Source organism: Megascapheus bottae, chromosome 9 (genome assembly GCF_031878675.1).
Source record: "Megascapheus bottae isolate mThoBot1 chromosome 9, mThoBot2.hap1, whole genome shotgun sequence".
Classification (NCBI taxonomy): domain Eukaryota; kingdom Metazoa; phylum Chordata; class Mammalia; order Rodentia; family Geomyidae; genus Megascapheus; species Megascapheus bottae.
Genome location: NC_143517.1, coordinates 31,107,422 through 31,128,521, shown reverse-complemented (window position 1 = coordinate 31,128,521; position 21,100 = coordinate 31,107,422). Strand labels below are relative to the sequence as shown.

Genomic DNA, 21,100 nt, shown 5'->3' with positions numbered 1-21,100 from the left:
GCTTTAAGCGAAACTTAATGATGTAGAGGGACAGAATGTACACATAGGTAAAAAGTTATTATGGCTGGAGTGAGAAATGAATTTACTGGTAAGAGGAGATAGAAGATTGTAAAGGCAGAGAACCCATGGGAAATGATTAAAACAGGTAACCCTTGTATTCTAAAGTTCAAGGGAAATAGGGGAAAACTCAAGAAAAGAAGGAATTAGTAATGGAAAGGCTCAACATGTTTCATAACTCCATGCAGATTATAGAGTTAATGGTAGATAACACTACCCTGTCCTCAAAAGGCACAGAGTACTTGTTCTTCCTCTGATCACCACAATCTCACCCTTGGGAAAAGTTTCATCTAGTTATGCCCTAGTTCCTTTGTCATTCTAACAAGAGTTTCTTCTCTTCAACTTATGTTCCATTCACAAGGTGTAAAAGTCCTGTATTACATCCATTCATTAGGTCTCAAGATCTGTTTTACATTACATTCAAGTGATATTCCGGTCCTACCATCTTATCAGATAATAGTGTGTGTGTTTGTGTGTGTTTGTGCATACACGCGCGTGTGTTTATATGTGTAGACCCCTATTGCCTGCTTGAAAATTGCTTACCAATACTCCCAAACAAAGAATCTGAGATCTGCTAGCATATCATTGTGGGACATATTATTATTATGCTTGTTATCTGAGATGAGTTAAAAGTTTTAAATGTCATTGCATAGTGAATATTAGGATTCTGTCAAACCTGCCTGATCACAAAGAACTAGGGTCTTAAAATTTAAGGTAGTGCTGTTAAATTCTTGGAAAATAAAATGTCATTATGTGACCTATTTTAAGAAAAACTCTGGAGAATGGATAAACTTCAAGTGTTGGTCCTGATTTGATGTACACCTGTAACACTAGATCTTTAGAACACCACAAAGCGACTGAGACTCTCCCTAGATGGATAATTAATAATTTGCCAGTGCATCCTCCCTGAAAGGCCTAAATATAGAATGTAAACATAAGGATTTCCAGGATGTGCCATTTAATTCACAAGTTTGAACCTCAGAAGAACAGATGGTTTGAACTACAAGAGTCTCTGCCAACCAGCCATAGTTATAGCTTCTCTACCATGTGTAGTATTTTTGCTAAATCAGACTAAATTGGTCTCAAGTACATGGTACTCACCCATGATATGGCTTCAAAGATAAATGAAATTTTTGATCAACTAATAATCTTGAAATTCTATATGCTGTCAGATTTTTTGTCAGAATTCCTATTTTAATGTAATCAACCTCTAGATTATATTAGCATTGCTTTTAAGACAAATATGATAACACATATTCTTATTTTGATTATAAAGGCTCATTGTGATTCACCATGTATTTTCCTCTCTTCAATCATCTACTCATTTCTGAAGTCACCTATTCTTGCCTCTCCATTCCAAACTACCATCCACCTCCTTCCAGGGAATCAGGCATATTGGCATTCTCTCAGTTATCAACTATCCAATATCAAATATGTTTTGCAAACATACTTCTGAAGACTCTTTAAAATCAGTTATCAAGTTCAATATTAAGAACGTCATCTAATTTTAAAGTATATATTGTCTTGAATATTTTAGAATTCTGAAACTGGATTTACAAATAGGAGTGATGCAAACTTTTGGGATCCTGATACATTGATGCAAGCAAATATTCATCTCTTACCACTTTAGTTCCTCTAGGCACATAAAGCTCAGCAACTGTAGAGCTTTTTAACTGCAGATCATAAATAGTGCTGTACTCAGGTAGGATGGACAACAAGTCAGATTTTTCAGTCAGAGTTTTCAATATCTTCATGCAAGGTCTAGCTATGCCTTTAAGGATCACATAAAATCCATCATCTCCAATCACTGAAACCAAACAAAAGCAAAATAGATACAGATATGACTGCTACATGTATTTTCTGTAATTTTGGCAAACGTTTTCTAGTTTATTCTTTGGCAGTACATTCAGTATAGCAATCAGGCTGCATTGAAGAATCAAAGAACAAGTATAAATAATAAAAATAAGAAAGGTATCTTTAATGGCTTCTCTTCAGACAGTTATGCAAAACACATGTCTTCTTTAAACCTCTAGATTCTAGTGGAAGAGAAGAAAGCTAGGCAACCTGTCAATAAATATATTTAAGAAACTATGAACTGGATGCCATTGGTTCATGCCTGTAATCCAAATTACTCCATAGAATGAGATTTGAGGATTATGGTTTAAAGCCAACTCAGGTAATTAACTAGATAAAAATGTGATAGTGGATTTCTGGCTCCAGCTTTGAGCAAAAAAAGCTAAGAGACAGCAATGAGGAACAGTACAGGCAAGTACTTGCATATATACATGCACACAGAGACATGAGAAAAAATAAAACAACACCACCAACAAAGAAAACCTTTCAATTTTGCCTCCTAATCAGAATTGGCATTTCCCTACTTTATCCAAGTGACAATATATGTAGAGGAAGCAGGGAGGAGGGAAGGGAAAGGGACACAATGCTTGTCTTCCTGTATAATATTGTCTCATTATCAGTCATCCACTACAATTCCTAAAATTTAGATATAGCTCTGGCAGGTGTCCCCATGAGAACAATTCGAGTGTAACTTAAAATCATTTTAAGCACTGGAGGACCTTACCCATTTAAAGAAGCAGGTACAACAGAGTACTTTTCGCCTTGTCTCCAGTGTATCTTTCATTTTATGGGATCAGAGCAAATTATTCAAGGACAATGAGATCATTTCGTACGCTTTGTTCATTGGAAATTAAGAAAACTCAAATTACAGATAAAATACTCTAATTATAATATTTGTATTATTAAAAAGTGATGCTCAGAATATATCATATCACATAATACTACTTTAGAAAAACTACTCGTGACAAAATTGGAGTTGGAACCCGGAATTTTACATTTGTTAGAAGACATTCTACCATCCAGCTCTTTTTACTTTTATTTTTCAGAAAAGACCATGCAAATTTTGTCACAGCCCTCTTTCTGTAATCTACTTTTGAATGCCTCCTGTGTATCTATGACACAGAAATATGCACCATGCCCAGCTTCTTGGTTATGTGGGAGTCTCCCAATCTTTTACCAAGTCTGGCCTTGCATTTCAGTCCTCCCAATCTGTGCCTTCTTAGCAGCTGGGATTGGAGGTATGAGCTTCTACATCTGCCTAGTAAGAAAAAAGCCATTAATATCGAAACATGTATTTTATTCAAACAGGTCATTTTTGTCCTCTTTCCTCACCTTCACTGGCATGGATTCTTTTCATCTTCTGGCACAGTTGTCAGCAAACATAACACTGTGGAAAGTAGTCTGTTATGCATCTCCATGCAATGAAATCTCTGAAATGGCTTTCTTAGCAAGAAACACCATAATACTTTGCTTCGCAATGAATATAAAAGTGCAATTTGAATAGCACTTTTGCAAAGTTAATTTTTAACTTGGTAAAGCCCAATTCATTGCTAAAGATGCTTTTTATGACACTGAATTAAATGAAGTTTTTCCTCGTGCCTTTTTATTCTGTTTCATAAATACATAAAACTAAATATGGTCCCTACTTAGAAACATTAGGATATTTATTAAGTGCATTTATACAGAAACAGATGGAATGAGAAGAAAATAAACAAAACTTTAAACATTTGAAAGATAAAATATTGAAATGGATATGAAACTACTGGACTTTTATTATATACTACTGGATGGATTTTAAAATTATATAACTATTCTGTAAAGATGTTTGCTTCTTGTAAAATAAGCCCCAATTGTACCCCATGTTTCAGTAATTCAGCTTGCAATTGTTTTCTAAGACAGCAGAAAATATTTAAAAAAACTTTTGTGTAGGAATAGTGCTAGCAGCTTTATCAAAAAAGTGAAAAGCTAGAAATAGCAAAGGTGTCCATTCAAGAGAAAATGTTCAACTAAGCTCTTTTCTGACCACACAATTGAATGCTACTCAGCCATAAAAGGGAATAAAACTATTGATTTGGGCAACATGGTTCAATCTCTAAAGCCTTAAACTGATTAAAAAATATTTTCACAAAAGGATACATGCTATCTGATTTCATTACAAAGCTCTGAACACTTCATGCAAGACTAATTTCTAGAAAGAAAACAGAGCAAATTCAGAGGTGTTTAGGAGAGAAAACATCCTTATTGATAGATGGATTATAAAGCTCTGGCAGCACATATTTTTGTGTATTTTGAGCATATTTTCATATTAGATAGCTCTGTAAACATATTGCATATACAACCTTTTTGTATTGTTTAGCACCCATACGAGTCAATAACAACTGCTCTAGTTGTGTGAATGAAGAAACTGAAGTCAGGGAATAATCAAGCATCCATCAGCATCCATCCCCAAGTTACAAGCAAGTACAATCCAATGCAGTCTGCACCAGGTTCAGCTCTCAGCTTCATGTTGATCTTTGCAATTCTACATGGCATTCTATCAGTCTCATTTTCTCAACTTTCTTCCATACACTGTCTATTGTGACATTATTTATTTCAATTATGATAAAGGAAAACTGGTAGATAATCTACACAGATGTCAGGCTGCATTTTAATTTGAAAAATATCATAGTCCAAAATACTATATGTATGCTTAAAAAGACAGAAATCATACATAAGTACATGAGTGCCTATGGATACATATTTATGATGTGATCATTATATAATAAATCTAGGCCAAACATACGTATGGTAATACAGTCTTTTGTTTAAAGGAAGAGTGATGTGTATATTAAATAGTCAATATCAAAGAATTATTGATGGCTAAGCAAAATAATCAAACTAGGTTAGAGGCATAAATTTATCATTTCTTATGTGTGTTAATAAGCATTGTCTATGGGTTTGTATGTTACATCATCTCTGTGTGGGAAATAAATATATAAGAATATAAACAAATTGATGTAATCTTTTTTTGTTCAACACCAGGACTTGAACTAAGTGTCTGACAATTTAGCTTACTGGCTGGCACTCTACCACGTGAATCATACATCCACTCCCTAAATGTGTTTTGTAGATCTTAGAAAGAATAACATTGAGGAGTCCATCAGGTCTTACTACCTGTAACAGAATTAAGAAATTGATCTTCAATTACTTATTATTATTGACTTACACCAGTTATACCCTTGTAGGGTGGGCTTTTGCTGTTATATTTTCTCACGTTTGCTCTGTATTACAATCAATTTCACCTCCTCAATTCCTTTTCTAAATTAATAGAGCTACTGTATTCATGGTTCTAGTAGAAATATTTTAATAGAAAAGTCAAAATTTTTGTTAAAATTTAGTAGGAGGTTCAGACACATGGACAAATTTAGAGAAAGTGTGAAGTTACTTCTGTATACAAAATACCTGAAAGTAAGAAAATAAATGTCTTTAGCTTAGTAACACAGACTTGCTGCTATAATCATAGCTTTATGAAAGTACAAAATTGGGAGGATTGCAATTTCACTCTAGATTGGGCAGAAAAGTGCATGAATTCAATGAGTTTAGTGTGGTAATAAAGGAATTGCAAAATAAATGGATCACGATCCCAGATCTATCTTGAGCAAAAAGCAGACCCCAACTGTAAAGCAAAAAGGCAGTTGGGATGGGACTTAGCATGTCAGCATCTACTTAAAAAGCAAATAGCCCTCATTCCAAACCATAGTACCACAATAAATAAGTAATTTTTTCAATCAAAAAATTCCAAATTCCAAATAGATTTCATGTGAAAATCCAGGCAAAAGTGTCAAAACATAGCAGAGACCATATTAACAGAATCTTCCCAGAACATAAGGAATATTTGCTACTAGCCCTAAGGTACATAGACAAATTATTTAAACATCACAATTGCATGAAAAAAATTGTCAGTAGAGCTAAGCTATCAAAAATAAATAACAATGTTAATTTTCCAGGCACCAGTGGTTCATGCATGTAACTCTAGCTATGCAGAAAGCTGATATGTAATTAATATATTTCAAAGCCAGCCCAGGCAGGAAAAGAAAAAAAATGCATCCATTTTAGCTCAAGTGGTACTGCATTAACCATGAACAATTAGCTCAGGGTCAGTATCCAGGCACTGAGTTCAAGACTCAGGACTAAAACAACAAGAAAAAAGAAGCAAATAAAATTTGGAAATCTTTAGCCAATAAAAAATTAAGATTTCTTGATTCTGTTTCACATAAATATAAAGAAATACAACTGAATTCAAAATATAAAGCATTAATTTCCAAATTGCAAAAATAAAATAGCTAATCAAAATCAAGGTTGTTAGGAATAAATATCATTGGACATTTTTGCATTTATCTTTCATTCCATGAAAAGTTCAAGGAAATATTTTCGCAAGGACTAGAAAAATTTCCCGTTGCAACATTTCTTAGTTTAAAAAGTCTCCTGACCATTCATATATTACTTTTTTAAAAAAGTAAAATTCTAATGCAGGAAATATTAATTATTTTGTTTGTAACTTTTCAAAAGTTTAAAGGCCAAGAAAAAACATAATTAAAGCAAAGGAGGGTCCATTAGTAAGTATATCTCTTCTCTCATACACAGACCTCTAACTAAAGTCAACCATTCCCAAAGATTTAAATATTTTAAAGATTTATTCATAATTGGGCAAATAAGGTCATTTTGTCAGTTGGCTATAGCCCTTTGGCCTATAAAATTGAGTTTTCAGTGTTATCTATCATGAAAGCTTGTTCTGACCTCTGGCCTGCTTTCATCCAGAATAATTAACACCATCCTTGGGGAATTCTTTTCATATAGTTCTGTAAGGGCACTTTCCATAATCAATTCCTGCCATACAGCCTAAGCTTATGAGAGAAGAAACTCTGTTCTTACTTGTTGAATGCATGAGAGTTTAATAATGAGTCCCTGTTATATTTCTCTCCAAAGAACTTTATCAAGTATTTGGAGACCAATTCATTGTTTTTAGTTTGTTTATTGCTTAAAATTTATCTGCTGAGGAATAAAAAAAATCCTTTGTCTAGCCTATGCTTGTTCTATTACTTGGGAACATAGTAAAATATCAAAAATAATATAAATTTCAGCTAAAAATTAATTTATAGAATCCCTTCGCTAAGGATAAAGTAATCCCAGAGCAAACATAATAAAAACAAAAATGGCTTTTTCATAGCTTTTAAGCTTAAAAAAATCTTTGAACATCAGGTCATCGTCCTTAAACTTATATTGCCAGCAATATTTTAAGACATGAGTTGAATAATTTTTCTTACAGTATTGCTCTACTTTGTGAAAAGCAATACACAAACAAAATTGGATATATATATATTCAGAATAAATAAAATATACCCAACTTACTATCTTAATGCTACCTAAAAAGTATATAAAATATTTTATTCAATTTTGAACATAGACCTTGGATAGGAGCAGATTTTCAACAATACTTTCTGTTCCTTGAACAAAAATATCTACTACTCAATAGAAATAACTAGACATAGCACAGCCAGCGAACAGTTGGCCAGCCATGTTCTTCTCCCTGGAGTTTCAGGCTGAAGTGGCCAGCCTTACTACCCAGTGGGAAAGACAAATAAGGAATTTGCATAATTCATTTGTACAAAATGGTGCTGGAGGAGCCTTATTTGTGCACAGAGACACTCCAAGAATAATCCAGATACCCACTTGATTTTACACCAGAAAACTATAAGAAAATAGAAGCAATTGTGAAAAAACTATCCAGAAGGACACAAAGCAGCAGCTGTGCTTCCAGTCCTGGATTTAGCCCAAAGACAGAATGGTTGCTTGCCCATCTCTGTTCTGAACAAGGTTGCAGGAGATTTACAAGTATATGAAGTTGCAACTTTTTATACAATGTATAATCGAAAGCCCTTTGGAAAATACCACCTTGCATGCTTCATGACTCTAACAGTATACTGGATGCCATTCAGAGAAAGTTTGGAATAAAGGTTAGGGAGACAACACCTGACAAACTTTTCACTCTTATAGATAGAGGTGGACATTTCTGTTGTGAGCTAGCTGGAAGTCTTACATCTTTGAACCACCTAAAGGCCCTAGATTTGGTGTTCAAGCAGGCCTCTAATTCATATTAAATTCTAAATATGTCACTGGGGAAATAAACCATGAAGCTCCTACCTTAAAAAAAAGAAATCACTAGGCATACAGTCATGATAAATGTGATCACAAGGCAAGTTTCCTCAAATAGGTATAAAGAATGATATAAAGGCCCAAAGAAGAAAGATTTTCAGTCATGGGGAAGAATCTAAAATTATTTTATGGAAAAGATGGCATTTATAATGGACCTTGAAATGTAAAAAAATGACTAGCAGATATTGGAAGAAACATGTGCAATATAGAAGAAAGCATAAAACACTAGAAAAATGCCTGGGAGAAATGGTTTAAATGTTAAATGTTGATCAGGCATGAGGGAGGCTTTGGGTTCAATCCCTAGAACACCCCCCCACACAAAAAAACCCCATAAAAGCAAATAGCATAAATGTTCCTAATTGTCTCCAACCAAGTATAGAAGATAACAAGAATAGTGAACCATGAAGTTCATTAGAAACATCGTATAAGAAAAAGATATCAAGAAATCCAGTTGAAGTCATCTTAGTACTTGCTTAACAAAACCATTAGTACTTAGAGCTTTGTTTCTAATATCCAATGAATATTCATTTCAAATAATACTCTTCAAATAATATCGTAATACTACAATAATATTGTAATATTATAAGTAAGCTTTAATTTTCCAACATTTACATTATTGATGATTAAAATTTAGAAGGAAGCAGTACTAACATTCTTACAGAATACTAAAATAAATCATTTTTTATAATTTCTTAGCATAGATTATGAGTCATAAACATATCCACAGAGTCTTATTGTAGAAATCTGTTATAAATTAAAGGTAAAGATAAAGATTAGTATAGGCAACTATGTATTCAGAACCACACTGTTAAGAATAGAGAAAACTAGGTTTATCTTTATTATTGTTCTTAATGTACTATAGGAAGCTATTTCTCTTCTCTTTTCCCCTTAAGGTTTATCTCATATTGCTGCTGTATTTGACTTTGTTATCTGGTATATTATATATGTGTGTTTATTTGAAAAAGGGAAGGTAAGGGGAGAAACAAGATAAGCGAGAGGGGTCAGGGGAGCGGAAGTGGGAGAAAAACATGGGATCAGTAACAATGTTCAAGAAGTAATGTACCCACTATCTGATAAATGTAACTATGACCCTTCTGTACATCACCCCGACAATACAATTTAAAAAAATTTAAACTGGAAAAAAACAAAAAAATAACTAAGGTTATCAATATAAGATGGCATATATGTACATGAGTAAACGAGGTATCAAGCACTGTTTAGAGCTAGGCATCCTATCTCATGACTGTGCTCCTAACTAGGATGCAATGAGGAGGACTGAAGTCTAAGGGTAGCCTGGGCAAAAAGTTCAAGAATCTTCTCTTCCATCAGTAAAAGTGCCATACGTCATCACACACCTGCCAGCCCAGTTATGACAATCATAGTCCAGGTGGACTATGAACAAAACCCAGTAGAAGCAAATGTGTTGAGAACATGGCTTAAATAGTAGAGCAATGTTATAGCAAGTGTAAGGCCCTAAATTCTGCCTCAGTAACACTCACACATATACACACAAAAACACACACAAACATACATACACACAAACATACACACACACACACACACACACACACACACACACACACACACACGAACCAATAACCTTTCCTAGATGCTGAATATTTTCTGGAGATTTTTATAGTACAAATAAAAATGTTATTTGTACATTAAGAGTATGTTATTTAAAATATAGCTATATTAAAATAAGAAATATTAGGTTCTATCATTTTAATATAGCTATATAAGTAATCATGTTTTAAAATTTCATTGTCACAGTGATATATAAAGGGGTTGTAATTACATTCATAAGGTAGTCAATACATTTCTTCTCAAACACTGTTACCACCGCCCGTGTTTTTCTCCCACTTTCCTTCCCCCAAATCTCCCCCAAATTGTAAAGTTCATTTCCAAGATATAGTCTTGTGAATATTGCTTTGTCTTATCATCTGGTTATTCCCCTTCCTTTCTCTAATTTGAATAAACAAATAAGTATATATACAAATAAACCAGGTACCAAAGTCAGACACAGTAATAACAGGAGATAAACCAAGAGGGAAAAGAGAAAAGAAACAACTTCAAATAGTTTATTAATAGCAACAACTGCAAAGAAAAACCTCTTGTTTCCACATCCTAGAGTTCATTTTCCTTATCATCATCCTATATGGTCATATATACATAGCTACTGAGCTATTGTGATCCTTTGCTAGGAAAATCCTAAGTGTATACTAATTATTACAAATGAGAGAAACCATGGAACCTAGGTCTCTCTGGGTCTGGTTTACTTCACTTAATATGATTTTTTCCAAGTCTTTCCATTTCCTTACAAATAATAAAGGCCCAGAAACATAACAGATCAAAGAAAAGCTGAACAAACGGGACTGAATTAAACTGCAGAGCTTCTGCTGTTGTACGGCAAAGGACATAGCTAGCAAGACAAATCTTCAAGATTTAGCTAGCAAGAAGATTTTCACTAGCAATACAACAAACAAGGGCCTCATATCTAAAATATATCTACAGCTCAAAAAATTAAATCTCCCAAAAATAAATCCTCAAAGAAACACGACCCCATTAAAAGTGCACTAAAGGGGGCCGGGAGTTTGGCCTCGTGGTTAAAGTGCTTGCCTAGCATGAGCGAAGACCCGGGTTCGATTCCTTGGTACCACATACATACAAAAAAGCTGGAAGTGGTGGTGAGACTCAAGTGGTAGAGCTCTAGCCTTGAGAAAGTCCAAGGACAGTGCTCAGGCCCTGAGCTCAAGCCCAGGACTGGCCAAAAAAAAAAAATACAGGTTGGAATACTCTACTGGATATAATCAAGTTCAGATCAGTGTTATAAAATTTCATTTTTCAATAGCAAAGGAATTATTAAGACGTCATCAGAATAGAATGTTTCTGCCAATTGTTATTTTATAACTTTCTTAGGAAAAAAAGACCAAATGGGTGACTACAAATATTATTTTCATTGTTGAAAATTAACCAAAAGCATTTGTAAAAAAAGGAACATAGGCTCAATGGTTTGCCTCATTTGTCATAATCAGTAGAAACCTTGGGCTCTCCTAGCAGAGATTTACAATAGAACAAAACCTAGATACATAAGGCCATATAGTATGACGCTAAATGAAAGGACCTCCAGAATATACAAACAAAAGCCATATAATCAGTGATTATTGTCCTTAATGCACTGTTATTTCTCATCTCTTTTGCTATCCCTTGGTTATCTCATATTGGTACAGTATTTCACCTTGTTATCTGATATATTGGATATATGCATATTTGGTTATTTGAAGTCGGATAGGGAAGGGGGGGAAACAAGAAGAGGGGCGAGGATGGGGAGAGGGAAATGGGGACCAAGACATGAGAAAGGGTATCAATGTATGTGAAGTAATGCACCTTCTATCTTGTAAATGTAATGTAACCCTTCTATTAATTACGATTAAAACATATGGAAAAAAGGGTAAGTTGTTCCCCTTTATTGACCTCATGTTAGCTTTCATTACTATAGCAAAATACCTGAGATTTTTATCTTTTAAGAGAAGATTTATACAGTTCACAATTTGTACACACGATGTCTCAAGGTTTTATTGGCCTCTGAGATGGCACAATGTGATGGCATATCAGGAGACATCAAGTTGATATAGGTAAGAATGGAAATGATGTCTAAATAGAAGCAGAGAGAATGATGGGTGGGGAAAGGTTTCTACTTTTGTAATGATCTTGACGTGGTCTGAGAAACACCTTATGCCCCAATGACCTAAAGAATTTCCAAGTTATCTCCTTCACAAAGTTCCACCACCTCCCAGCATCACCTCCCTAGAGACTAACCTTTTTTAATCACATTACACTCTTGAGGAGCATTCAAACTATTGCATCCTCAAGTCTTTTTTCATCTACTAAGGCAATAATTTAAAATGTATTTTTCCATACATACATTTAGATTTTTACATCTATATAGTTCTACAATTGTTCTATTTAGATTTGCTCTTTAGGGTTTGTACATGTACACAGAAATCCATTCAAACCCCAGTTCTCCTAGAGAAAGAGAGTGAAGGAGAGAGAGGCAGAGAGAGAGAAAAGGACAAAAGAAAAGGATCTTATTCTTTTCCATCACTGGTTATAATTCCATAGAACAGACATATATGTTATTGTGTATAGTCACTCTTCCACTGAAGGATATCTACATTGATTCATTACCACTCAATACCATTAGAAACATAATTCCAGGGTTTATAAGGCAAATTAAGTTTTAACTACCATTCTCACAACTAACAACAGCGATATGGAATATTTGTTCTTTTTTAACTTATTATTTTGAGCTCCACAAAATTCTTTTGATTTACTTTTCACTGCTTGACTCTAATAAATAGAGGTAATTACAAGAGAAAATCATTGGGAGAAAAACTCTGAAAATATGTAAATCTTTGCAAAAGACATATGTTCTCTAAAAATTGTTGTTAGGTTTTAAATACCATGATCTTGATGAGCCACTTTGTATAAGCAGTAGTATAATGTACCCAGAAAGTGGGGTACATTAAATATAAATATATTTAAAACTCAATTATAACCAAGCTTACTCTGTGATAATGTGTGTGTGTGTGTATGCCTACCAGATACTAACATGTAGAATTTTAATATTAATACTAATATATGATTATTAGTAGTATCCATCTTTGTTTCTGGAAGAAATTAAAAAGGATGTCTTTGACACAAAGAATATATAAACATTATGCCTCTCCTAAAATAAGGTATTCAAACATATAAATTTTTACAAATGTTCCTACTACATATTTAATTAAGGATTAAAACTGGTCAAGTTAAATCTGTCTAAAGAGCTCTTTTCCTATACGTAGAATCACGGATACTAACAAGAAAGAAATTACCATGAACATTCACTGCTTATTCATAAAACTGATCACTAGACTGGTATAACAACAGACTGCAGTAAAAAATCTTCTCAAAATGTGTCTCACTGCTACATTATGGATTATATATTTAAAACTCATCTCAGGCTTCCTTAGCCAAGACTTGTAAGGGATGTGACCAATTAGTGTGTCAGTGTGTACCCAGCCAATCATAATGAATGCTGAAAGTATTTATCATTATCCTTAATAAAATGAGAAATGTTATTCATTTAATGATTTTCAACCTCATAGATGAAATGCATCCACATAGCACATTTTTAACACATCAAATGAAATGGTGATTTTAATGATAGAGAAATCAACATAGATACATGCATTTCTATTTACAAATATCTTTCTACATTATTTTGTTACCTGTGCTGCCTTTGACCCAGGTTTGGGAAATGACTTTCCTACTAAGTTTTTTCAGCTGTTTATCATCTAGCTGAGAGCTTAAATCTGGAACTGTCTTTAGCATATTCCACACAGTGTTGTGTTCATGTGTTGTTCTGCAAACAGGCCTTAAAAAGAAAAGAAGGTTATAAATCCAGAGACCAAAAAATCAACACCTTTTAACAATTTTTGTTTCCAACTTTGTGTCATTTTTTCTTTAAAAAGTTGTTGAAGGAGAATTATAGTGATATTCTACTTTGTCCTACTAGACATCTCAAAGAGTATGTTCTCTTTAAGATGCTTCTACATGGTTCTTTAAACTGTAGGAATTTCCCTGGTACCTTAATCTTATCTTAATTGAGAACTAGGTACTTCACTTGTGATGAGGTCTTTTATTAGTAGTAATTATAATTTTAAAGACCTTTTTCAGGTGCATAGAAAATACTACTGTTGTTACTGTTTATTGACGGTCCTTAATAGTACTTAAATGTTATTAAAGTTAAATCAACTAAACTGTATTTTAACGGACAGTATACTTTTTTAGTAAAGTTTAATGCGTAAAGCCAAATACATTATCACAGAAGGTATATTGTCTACTTTTCTTTTTGTATGTTGGGTTTTAAAACAGTCTTATACAAAGTATAGCCAGGACTTGTCTCGAAATCTTAATCTTTTCTAAGCCTGGCATATACTGTGATTGTGTGTGTGTGTGTGTGTGTGTGTGTGTGTGTGTGTGTGTGTGTGTGTGTGTGCAACTGTGCCTGGTCCTATTTTATCATTAAAGCCACAGGAAAAGTGTAGGATATGAAATTCATTTTACCCTAAGTTCTCAAGAGATTATCTGTGCTTTCATTACTAATGTCCAACACTTAAAAAAAAACCCACACATATGGTTTTTCAAGTTTTCTCTCAGTTTAGGCATCATGTCCTGGTGGCCTATGTGATATGTATGTTAGTAAATGGGCGTGTGGGGACTGAGCAGATATATTGTGCGTTTCCTGTAAATTGTAGGGAAAAAAACAACATCACTGAATTAATAGGCAAAAACTTGTGGGCAAACTGGATTTCTATCTAATACAACTTTAAAAAATCTATACTTCAGGTACAACAGTAACGAATGAGTGCCCTAAGTTATGTAAGGCTAGGTATGGCAGTTTATACCTATAATCCCCTCTATATGAGCAGTAGACAAGGGAGGATTTGAGTTCTTTATAAGTGTAGTTGAAAGTTAGTGAGATCTTAGTTCAGAAAATAAGCCATACTGTAATTCCAATTTCATGGTAAATGGAGGTAGAAAGACTTCATCATTAATACTTGGCCCAAAGATCATGGGAAATGGAAATAGGTACAATGATTTTCAATGAACATGAGCTATCGTTTCTATTTTCTATCTCCCTTACTTTCAATATTTTTATAAAATAAATCTTAGACTTTTTTCTTGAATTCATTTCTAATTATTAAGTTTTTGAGAAGGTTTTATATGGTCTTGTGTACTAAACTTCAATTTTGGAAGGTTTATGTTTGGCAATCATTGTGTAATATTTATATTTGTTTGGATTCTCCAACTTATAAATGTATAGATTTTATTATTTGAAATTCATCTACTAAATTCCTTAGGACTTCATTTTCAGGAATGGTTCAATTTTTCTTTCTTAGTAACATTTTTTTCCTTTTTTCTTTTACTATCTTTTATTATTTTTTTTGTAAAAGAGATGAACTCATGTTGAGTGAGATAAGTCAAGACCAAAGGAACAAATATATTTCTTTTTAAACACTGTTACCCCCTCACTCAAATTCTCCCACTTTCCTCTCCCTACTTCTCCCACTTCAAGTTGCACAGCTCATTCACATCATGGTGTCAAGTGTGTATCATTGTTTCATTAGTCATCCTTTGTCCTGCTGATTTTTTTTATCATAATCCATTTTCCTGGCTGGAATATCCACTATTATAAAGAAGACCAATAGATATTCTTGTCTTTTTTGGTCTTAAAGGAAAAATTGTTTTTAAAAATATTAACTCTGAGCTTTTCATTGATATGGTTTATCACATTGAAGAAGTCATCTTTTGTTATTATGCAGGCTAAGTTTATTTTTGCCCTCAATTTCTATTGGATTTTTAGATGATTGTGGGATTCTTTTATTTCCTTCTTTCCTTCCTTCCCCCCTCTCTTTCTTTCTTCCTTTCTCTGTTTCTTTTTTTTTGTGGGTCATGGAGCTTGAATTTGGTCTGGGCACAGTCCCTAAGCTCTTCACACAAGGCTACTGCCCTACCCCTGGGCCTGGGTGTTATCACTGAGCTCTTCAGCACAAGGATACCACCCTAACCTTGAGCCAACCCCTGCTTCCCATTTTCTAGAGGTTAATTGGAAATAAGAGCTCAGGTCCTTTTGAGCCCAGGCTGGCTTTGGACCTTGATCCTCAAAACTCAGCCTCCCAAGTAGTTAGGATTACGGGTGTGAGCCACCTGGCCTGGCTTTGGGTTTTTTTTTTTCTTTACGTGATGTATATGGTATATTACATTAGTTGGTCATTAGATGGTAAATTAATCTTATATTGCAAAGGTAAATTTCATGTAGCAGTGGTAGTTTTACATACTTGTAGATTCTTTTTAACATTTTTTAATTTCTAAAACATATTTACGTTTATTTATAAAGGGTATTGCTTTGTAGTTCTTTTCTTATAATTTTCTTATGCTTTAAATATAAGGATAATTTTTGCCTGTCACTGTCATGTTTAGCCTCTGTCATCTATGCTAGACTGAATTCCCCACTACTCCTTTCTATAGGTAGATATGATCTGAACTTCACAACACTTTTTAAATCTGCTGACTTTTCTTGCTAGGCTAACTCTTCATAATTTCTTGCTGATATCCCCCTTTCTCTAGAAAGTAAATGTAAGTCCTTGCATTTCCTAAGATATGGCACTTACTTTAAAATCTTACCATCCAACTTCATAGATCTCTTGCTGGTAATCTGTCATTGATCGCAATACTTTATCACAGTGATGATTACTGCCTCAACAATTTGGGTGTAACCCATTAGTTTATCCTTCCTGGAATGGTACCACTGACCCTACTACCAAATCATCACTTGAATTTTAGGTACTTAGGTTTTCTCTTGATTATTTCTTCTAATACTTGGAAGTACTGCCATTTTAAATATATATTGGTTTTTTCTTTAGTTAATTGTACAAATGAGTTGTCATTTAACAGAGAAGTTTATGAATACAGCACGTCTTGATGTGTATCACACCTTCAACATCTTCAACCACCCCTTCCCTTATTTTCCTCAGGCAATACTGCACTATGAATGCCATATAACTTAGACTTACTGATTTTGCTGAGAAATATTTACTACATATGTACTCATCAACTAACAAGGAACAGACTAAACACCAGGTATTTGAGGCTCCTCCAAAAAAGAAAAAAACACTACAAATGCAGATTTTTTAGCATGATCCTCTAGGTTCTCCTCTCAACAAATGTATCTCCCTCAGAGGGACAGAATTTGACTATGTCCTTGTGGCAGTGGTTACAGTAATATTTTCTCTGCATGTGCTGAAAATTTTGTCAAAGCAAATCAAGCTATGTAAGAGAACACAAAAGAAAAGCTATTAAACGCAGGTAGGACATTTGTCAGCAAAGCAGTAAATCAGAACACTCAAGTACAAAGTGAAGAGGAAGTAATTATGGTTGATGCTACAAGTAGCAATATTTAAGTAAGACCAAAGAGTTCAATGTCTTGAAAAATACACAGCTAATAATGACTTAGAAAATAAAATATTAAAAAATCACTAAGCGAGGAGCAAATTTGTTATTAACACTCATGCCCAAGAGCATTTTAATGTAAACACATCTAAAAGCTACATTTCAGACTTTCTGGACAAATTTATAAAACAAGAAGGAAAATAGCATATAATTATCTCATTTGAAACAAAACCAAATTATTTCATGTAGAAAGACATACATGAGAGAATTAGTCAAAACATTAAAACTTTTAAGAGTATTCATGAATAAAGCAATAGTTGAAGGGCTTTGTTGCCATAAAGGGTTTCATCTAGTTTATTACAGGTGCCAGGGGAATAATATCAATTTGATGTGGAAACAGAAACCCACTCTATAGGTGACATGCTATTAGAAACACATTTACATAATTATAAATATATTAAAATACTTATCCTAAGAACATGAGTATAAGTGATCCTTAATTATCTCTTTTTAGTATTAAGAAAGCAGAATTAAATTAATCTCAGACTTCTATTTTATGACTTTTGACTCAATGATGCAGAAATTGAGGCCTTCTTCAAAGTTTCCGTCAAGTCTTTGTAAAGTCAGTTTATCCCCCGGTTACTTCAATCATCTATCCTCTCCCTTCATCTAAGAAAACTGTGTACTATGCTCCAGACAAAATAATCATTTTCATTTTTCTATCTCATCAACTAATTTCTCTTGCCACATGTATCTTGTAAATGTGTTGGTCACACTATGTGATAATTTGCTCAATTTTATTTAATTTAGGACACCTGAAATATTTAACTTAATACAATATTAGATAGTCTGTGAAGGAAAGCTTCTGATTTGGTTGCAATAAACAGAAAATAAAATAAATAAAGCAGGAGTAATTCTGATGTAAGTTGTCATCCAAGGAGAGTAGCCAAAGGCCATTAAAGGCTCTAAGAAGGAAAGTAAACTGCAGAAATGTGCACTGTCTGTCTTAGTCAATGACCCACAAAAGCCAAAGAATCAAATATCTAGCTCTTCTCATCACACAACCAATTTAATGTATGTATGTAAGTACATATGTATGTATATATGAATTTATTTATTTTGATGCTGTTTGGGGACTTGAACTGAGAGCATGAGTGCTATCCCTAACATTTTTACTTTAGTCTAGAACTCTATTGCATACATAGAGCTCCACTTGTGCTTTTTGGTTAGTTAATTACTGGTAAGAGTCTCAGACTTCCCTGACAGGGCTAGATTTGAACTATGATTTTTAGATTTCAGCTTCTTGTTTAGCTAGGAATACAGACTTGAGCCACTGGAGCATGGCAAAACAATCAGTTTCTAATTGGATTTGAGGAAGTGTGAGAAAAAAACTTGATCCATATATCTACACTACTGCCAAATTAAAGAGAGATTAACTTTATTCTGTCTTGCAACTATGCGTAGAAACTATGAAGATGTCAATCTTTTCTAATTAAAATGTAAAACAATAATACAGATCTTCGGGAGAGACAATTCAATTCTTACTTTGCTGTTCAAGTGCTCCTGCTGAGTTCATGCTTTTGTTAATTGTTGTTCGAAAGTAAAACAAAAATTAAAACCAATATAAAACTACATCTTACATGCCATAAGAAGCTCAAGGATCCTCTAATTATCTTTGAAAATCTGGAGGAAGCTTAGTTTATCCCAGTCAGTTTATGTTGGTTTCCATTTTCGTTGAATTATTAATCTCTGATTTAGCTATAGATATTGCTCTAGTGGTAGATTCCTTGCCTAGCAAGCTCCAGGACCTGAATTCAATCCCCAGTAATACCTAGATTTTTTCCTGCATTTATTGAGATTATGTCATTCTTGTCCTCAGTTCTGTTAAGGTAGTGTAGCACATTTATTGCTTTACTGTACTGCAGAACTATAATAACAGAAACAACTGAGTAATGGCACAAAAATTTGCTTGAAAAGCACTGAAACAGACTAGATAACCCAAAGAAATACCTCTATACTTTCAGCCATCTGATATTGTTGAGGGGCTAAAACACATGTTGGAAAGGGATTGTTTCTTAAACAAATGGTATTGGAAAAACTGAATATGCACTACCAAAAGATATCAACTGGACCCCTTTTTGTATCCTTGCGGTAGGATCAACTCAAAATGGATCAAAGACCTCAATGTAAGATCAACAGTCTTGAAACTACTAGAAAATGAAGCAAGGAAAACATTAGAACTTATTGGCCCAGGGAAGAACTTTTTGAGTAGATTTCTAGAGCTCAGCAATTGAAGATAGAACTGACAAATAGAATTGCATCAAGCTAAAACATCTCTGCACAGTGAAGGACATAATAACTAAGTTGAAAAGACACCCTACAAAATGGGAGATTATTTCCAGATATATGTCAGAGAAGAACACAGTATCCATACAATATACAAAATTAAAAAACATAAACCCTCAAAGAATCAATAACTCATTTAATAAATTGGCAAAGGACCGGTTTTGCTGGACTTCACCAGCAAAATAAAAATGGCTAATAGGAACATAACCAAATGCTAACATGAAATAAATGCAAATAATATTGAGATTTTTGCCTCACCCTAGTAAAAATGTCCATCATGAAAAAAAATAAGCAACAAATGCTAGCAGAAATATGTGAAAAAGTAATTGTAATATACTGTTGATGGGAAGGTATACTGCTTCAACCACACTGGAAAGCAGTTTGGAACCACCTCCCAAAACTATACATAGAACTAACTATCCTAGGATCCAGTGATATCATTTTGGGGTGTTTATTCAAAAAATTACAAGTAAGAAAATCCATTTGCAGAATCATGTCTACAGATGTCCATAGCATTGGGTATGCAACTATTGAGTCCTCACTCTTGTACTGTTTGGATCTAATAGCCATATATTAAGGATACCGTGTGCCTTTTGTTCCTTTGGTCTAGACTTGTCTCACTCAATATGATTCGCTCTATATTCATCCACTTCCCTGCAAATGCCATTATTTTATCTTGTCTGTTGGCTATGTAGAATATATATATATATATATATATATATATATCACATTTTCTGTATCCATTCATCTGCAGTAGGACATCTGGATTGTTTCCATTGCCTGACTATTGTGAATAGTGCAGAGATAAACATAGCTGAGCAGGTGTCCTTATCATATCTTGGGTTGTGATGTTCAGGATAGATGCCCAGAAGTGGTATGGCGGGATCATAGGGAAGGTCAATTTTCAGTTCTTTAAGAAATCTCCATACTGCTTTCCAGAGTGACTTAACTAGTTTACAATCCCACCAGCAGTGCAGGAGGGTTCCTCTTTCTCCACAACCCTGCCAGCATCTGTCATTGTCTGAGTTCAAAATCTTGGCCATTCTTGTTGGAGTAAGGTGGTATCTTAGTGTTGTTTTTATTTGCATTTCCTTTATGACCATGGATGACGAACATTTATTACCAGGGCCTATATTCAAAGAAACAAGAAAATCTAGCAGAAATGGATTTTTTAAAATAAATATAGGCTACCCGCTTGAACAATGAAGAGGTAAGCAAATTGAACAAATCAATCTCTTAAAATGAAATTATGGAAGCAATCAGGGAAATGCCAACCAAAAAGAGCCCAGGTCCAGATAGATTCACTGAGGAATTCTACAAGACATTTAAAGACGAAGTAACACCTATACTCTTGAAACTCTTCTGAGAAATAGAAGCAGAAGGAGCAATACTAAACTCATTTTATGAAGCTAATATTACACTCATCCCCAAACCAGGGAAAGACCCAACAAAAAAGAAAACTACAGACCTATCTCTCTAATGAACACAGACGCAAAACTCCTCAATAAACTACTAGCCAACAGAATCCAGAAACAAATTTTTAAAATTATACACTTTGTCCATTCTTGCTAAACTGACAGGTGAAAAAAATGTCCACAGTATCTCAGCATTGTGGTGAAAGCCTATAATCTCATCTACTTGGAAGGCAGAGGAAGGG

General features: G+C 33.9%; 1 protein-coding gene and 1 pseudogene across 1 annotated transcript in view; one reads left to right on the top strand and one right to left on the bottom strand.

Moving 5' to 3' along the window:
• The window catches only part of Cnbd1 (cyclic nucleotide binding domain containing 1), a 245,832-nt gene that overhangs the window by 85,033 nt on the left and 139,699 nt on the right, over positions 1 to 21,100 (bottom strand). The window contains exons 5-6 of the mRNA XM_090338696.1: positions 13,374 to 13,519; positions 1,680 to 1,864 (exon numbers count right to left, since the gene is read on the bottom strand). Of these exons, the coding sequence (XP_090194822.1) occupies positions 1,680 to 1,864; positions 13,374 to 13,519 (331 nt within the window). The remainder of the gene's footprint in view (positions 1 to 1,679; positions 1,865 to 13,373; positions 13,520 to 21,100) is intronic.
• On the top strand, positions 7,466 to 8,038 carry LOC150058971 (NADH dehydrogenase [ubiquinone] flavoprotein 2, mitochondrial pseudogene; annotated as a pseudogene).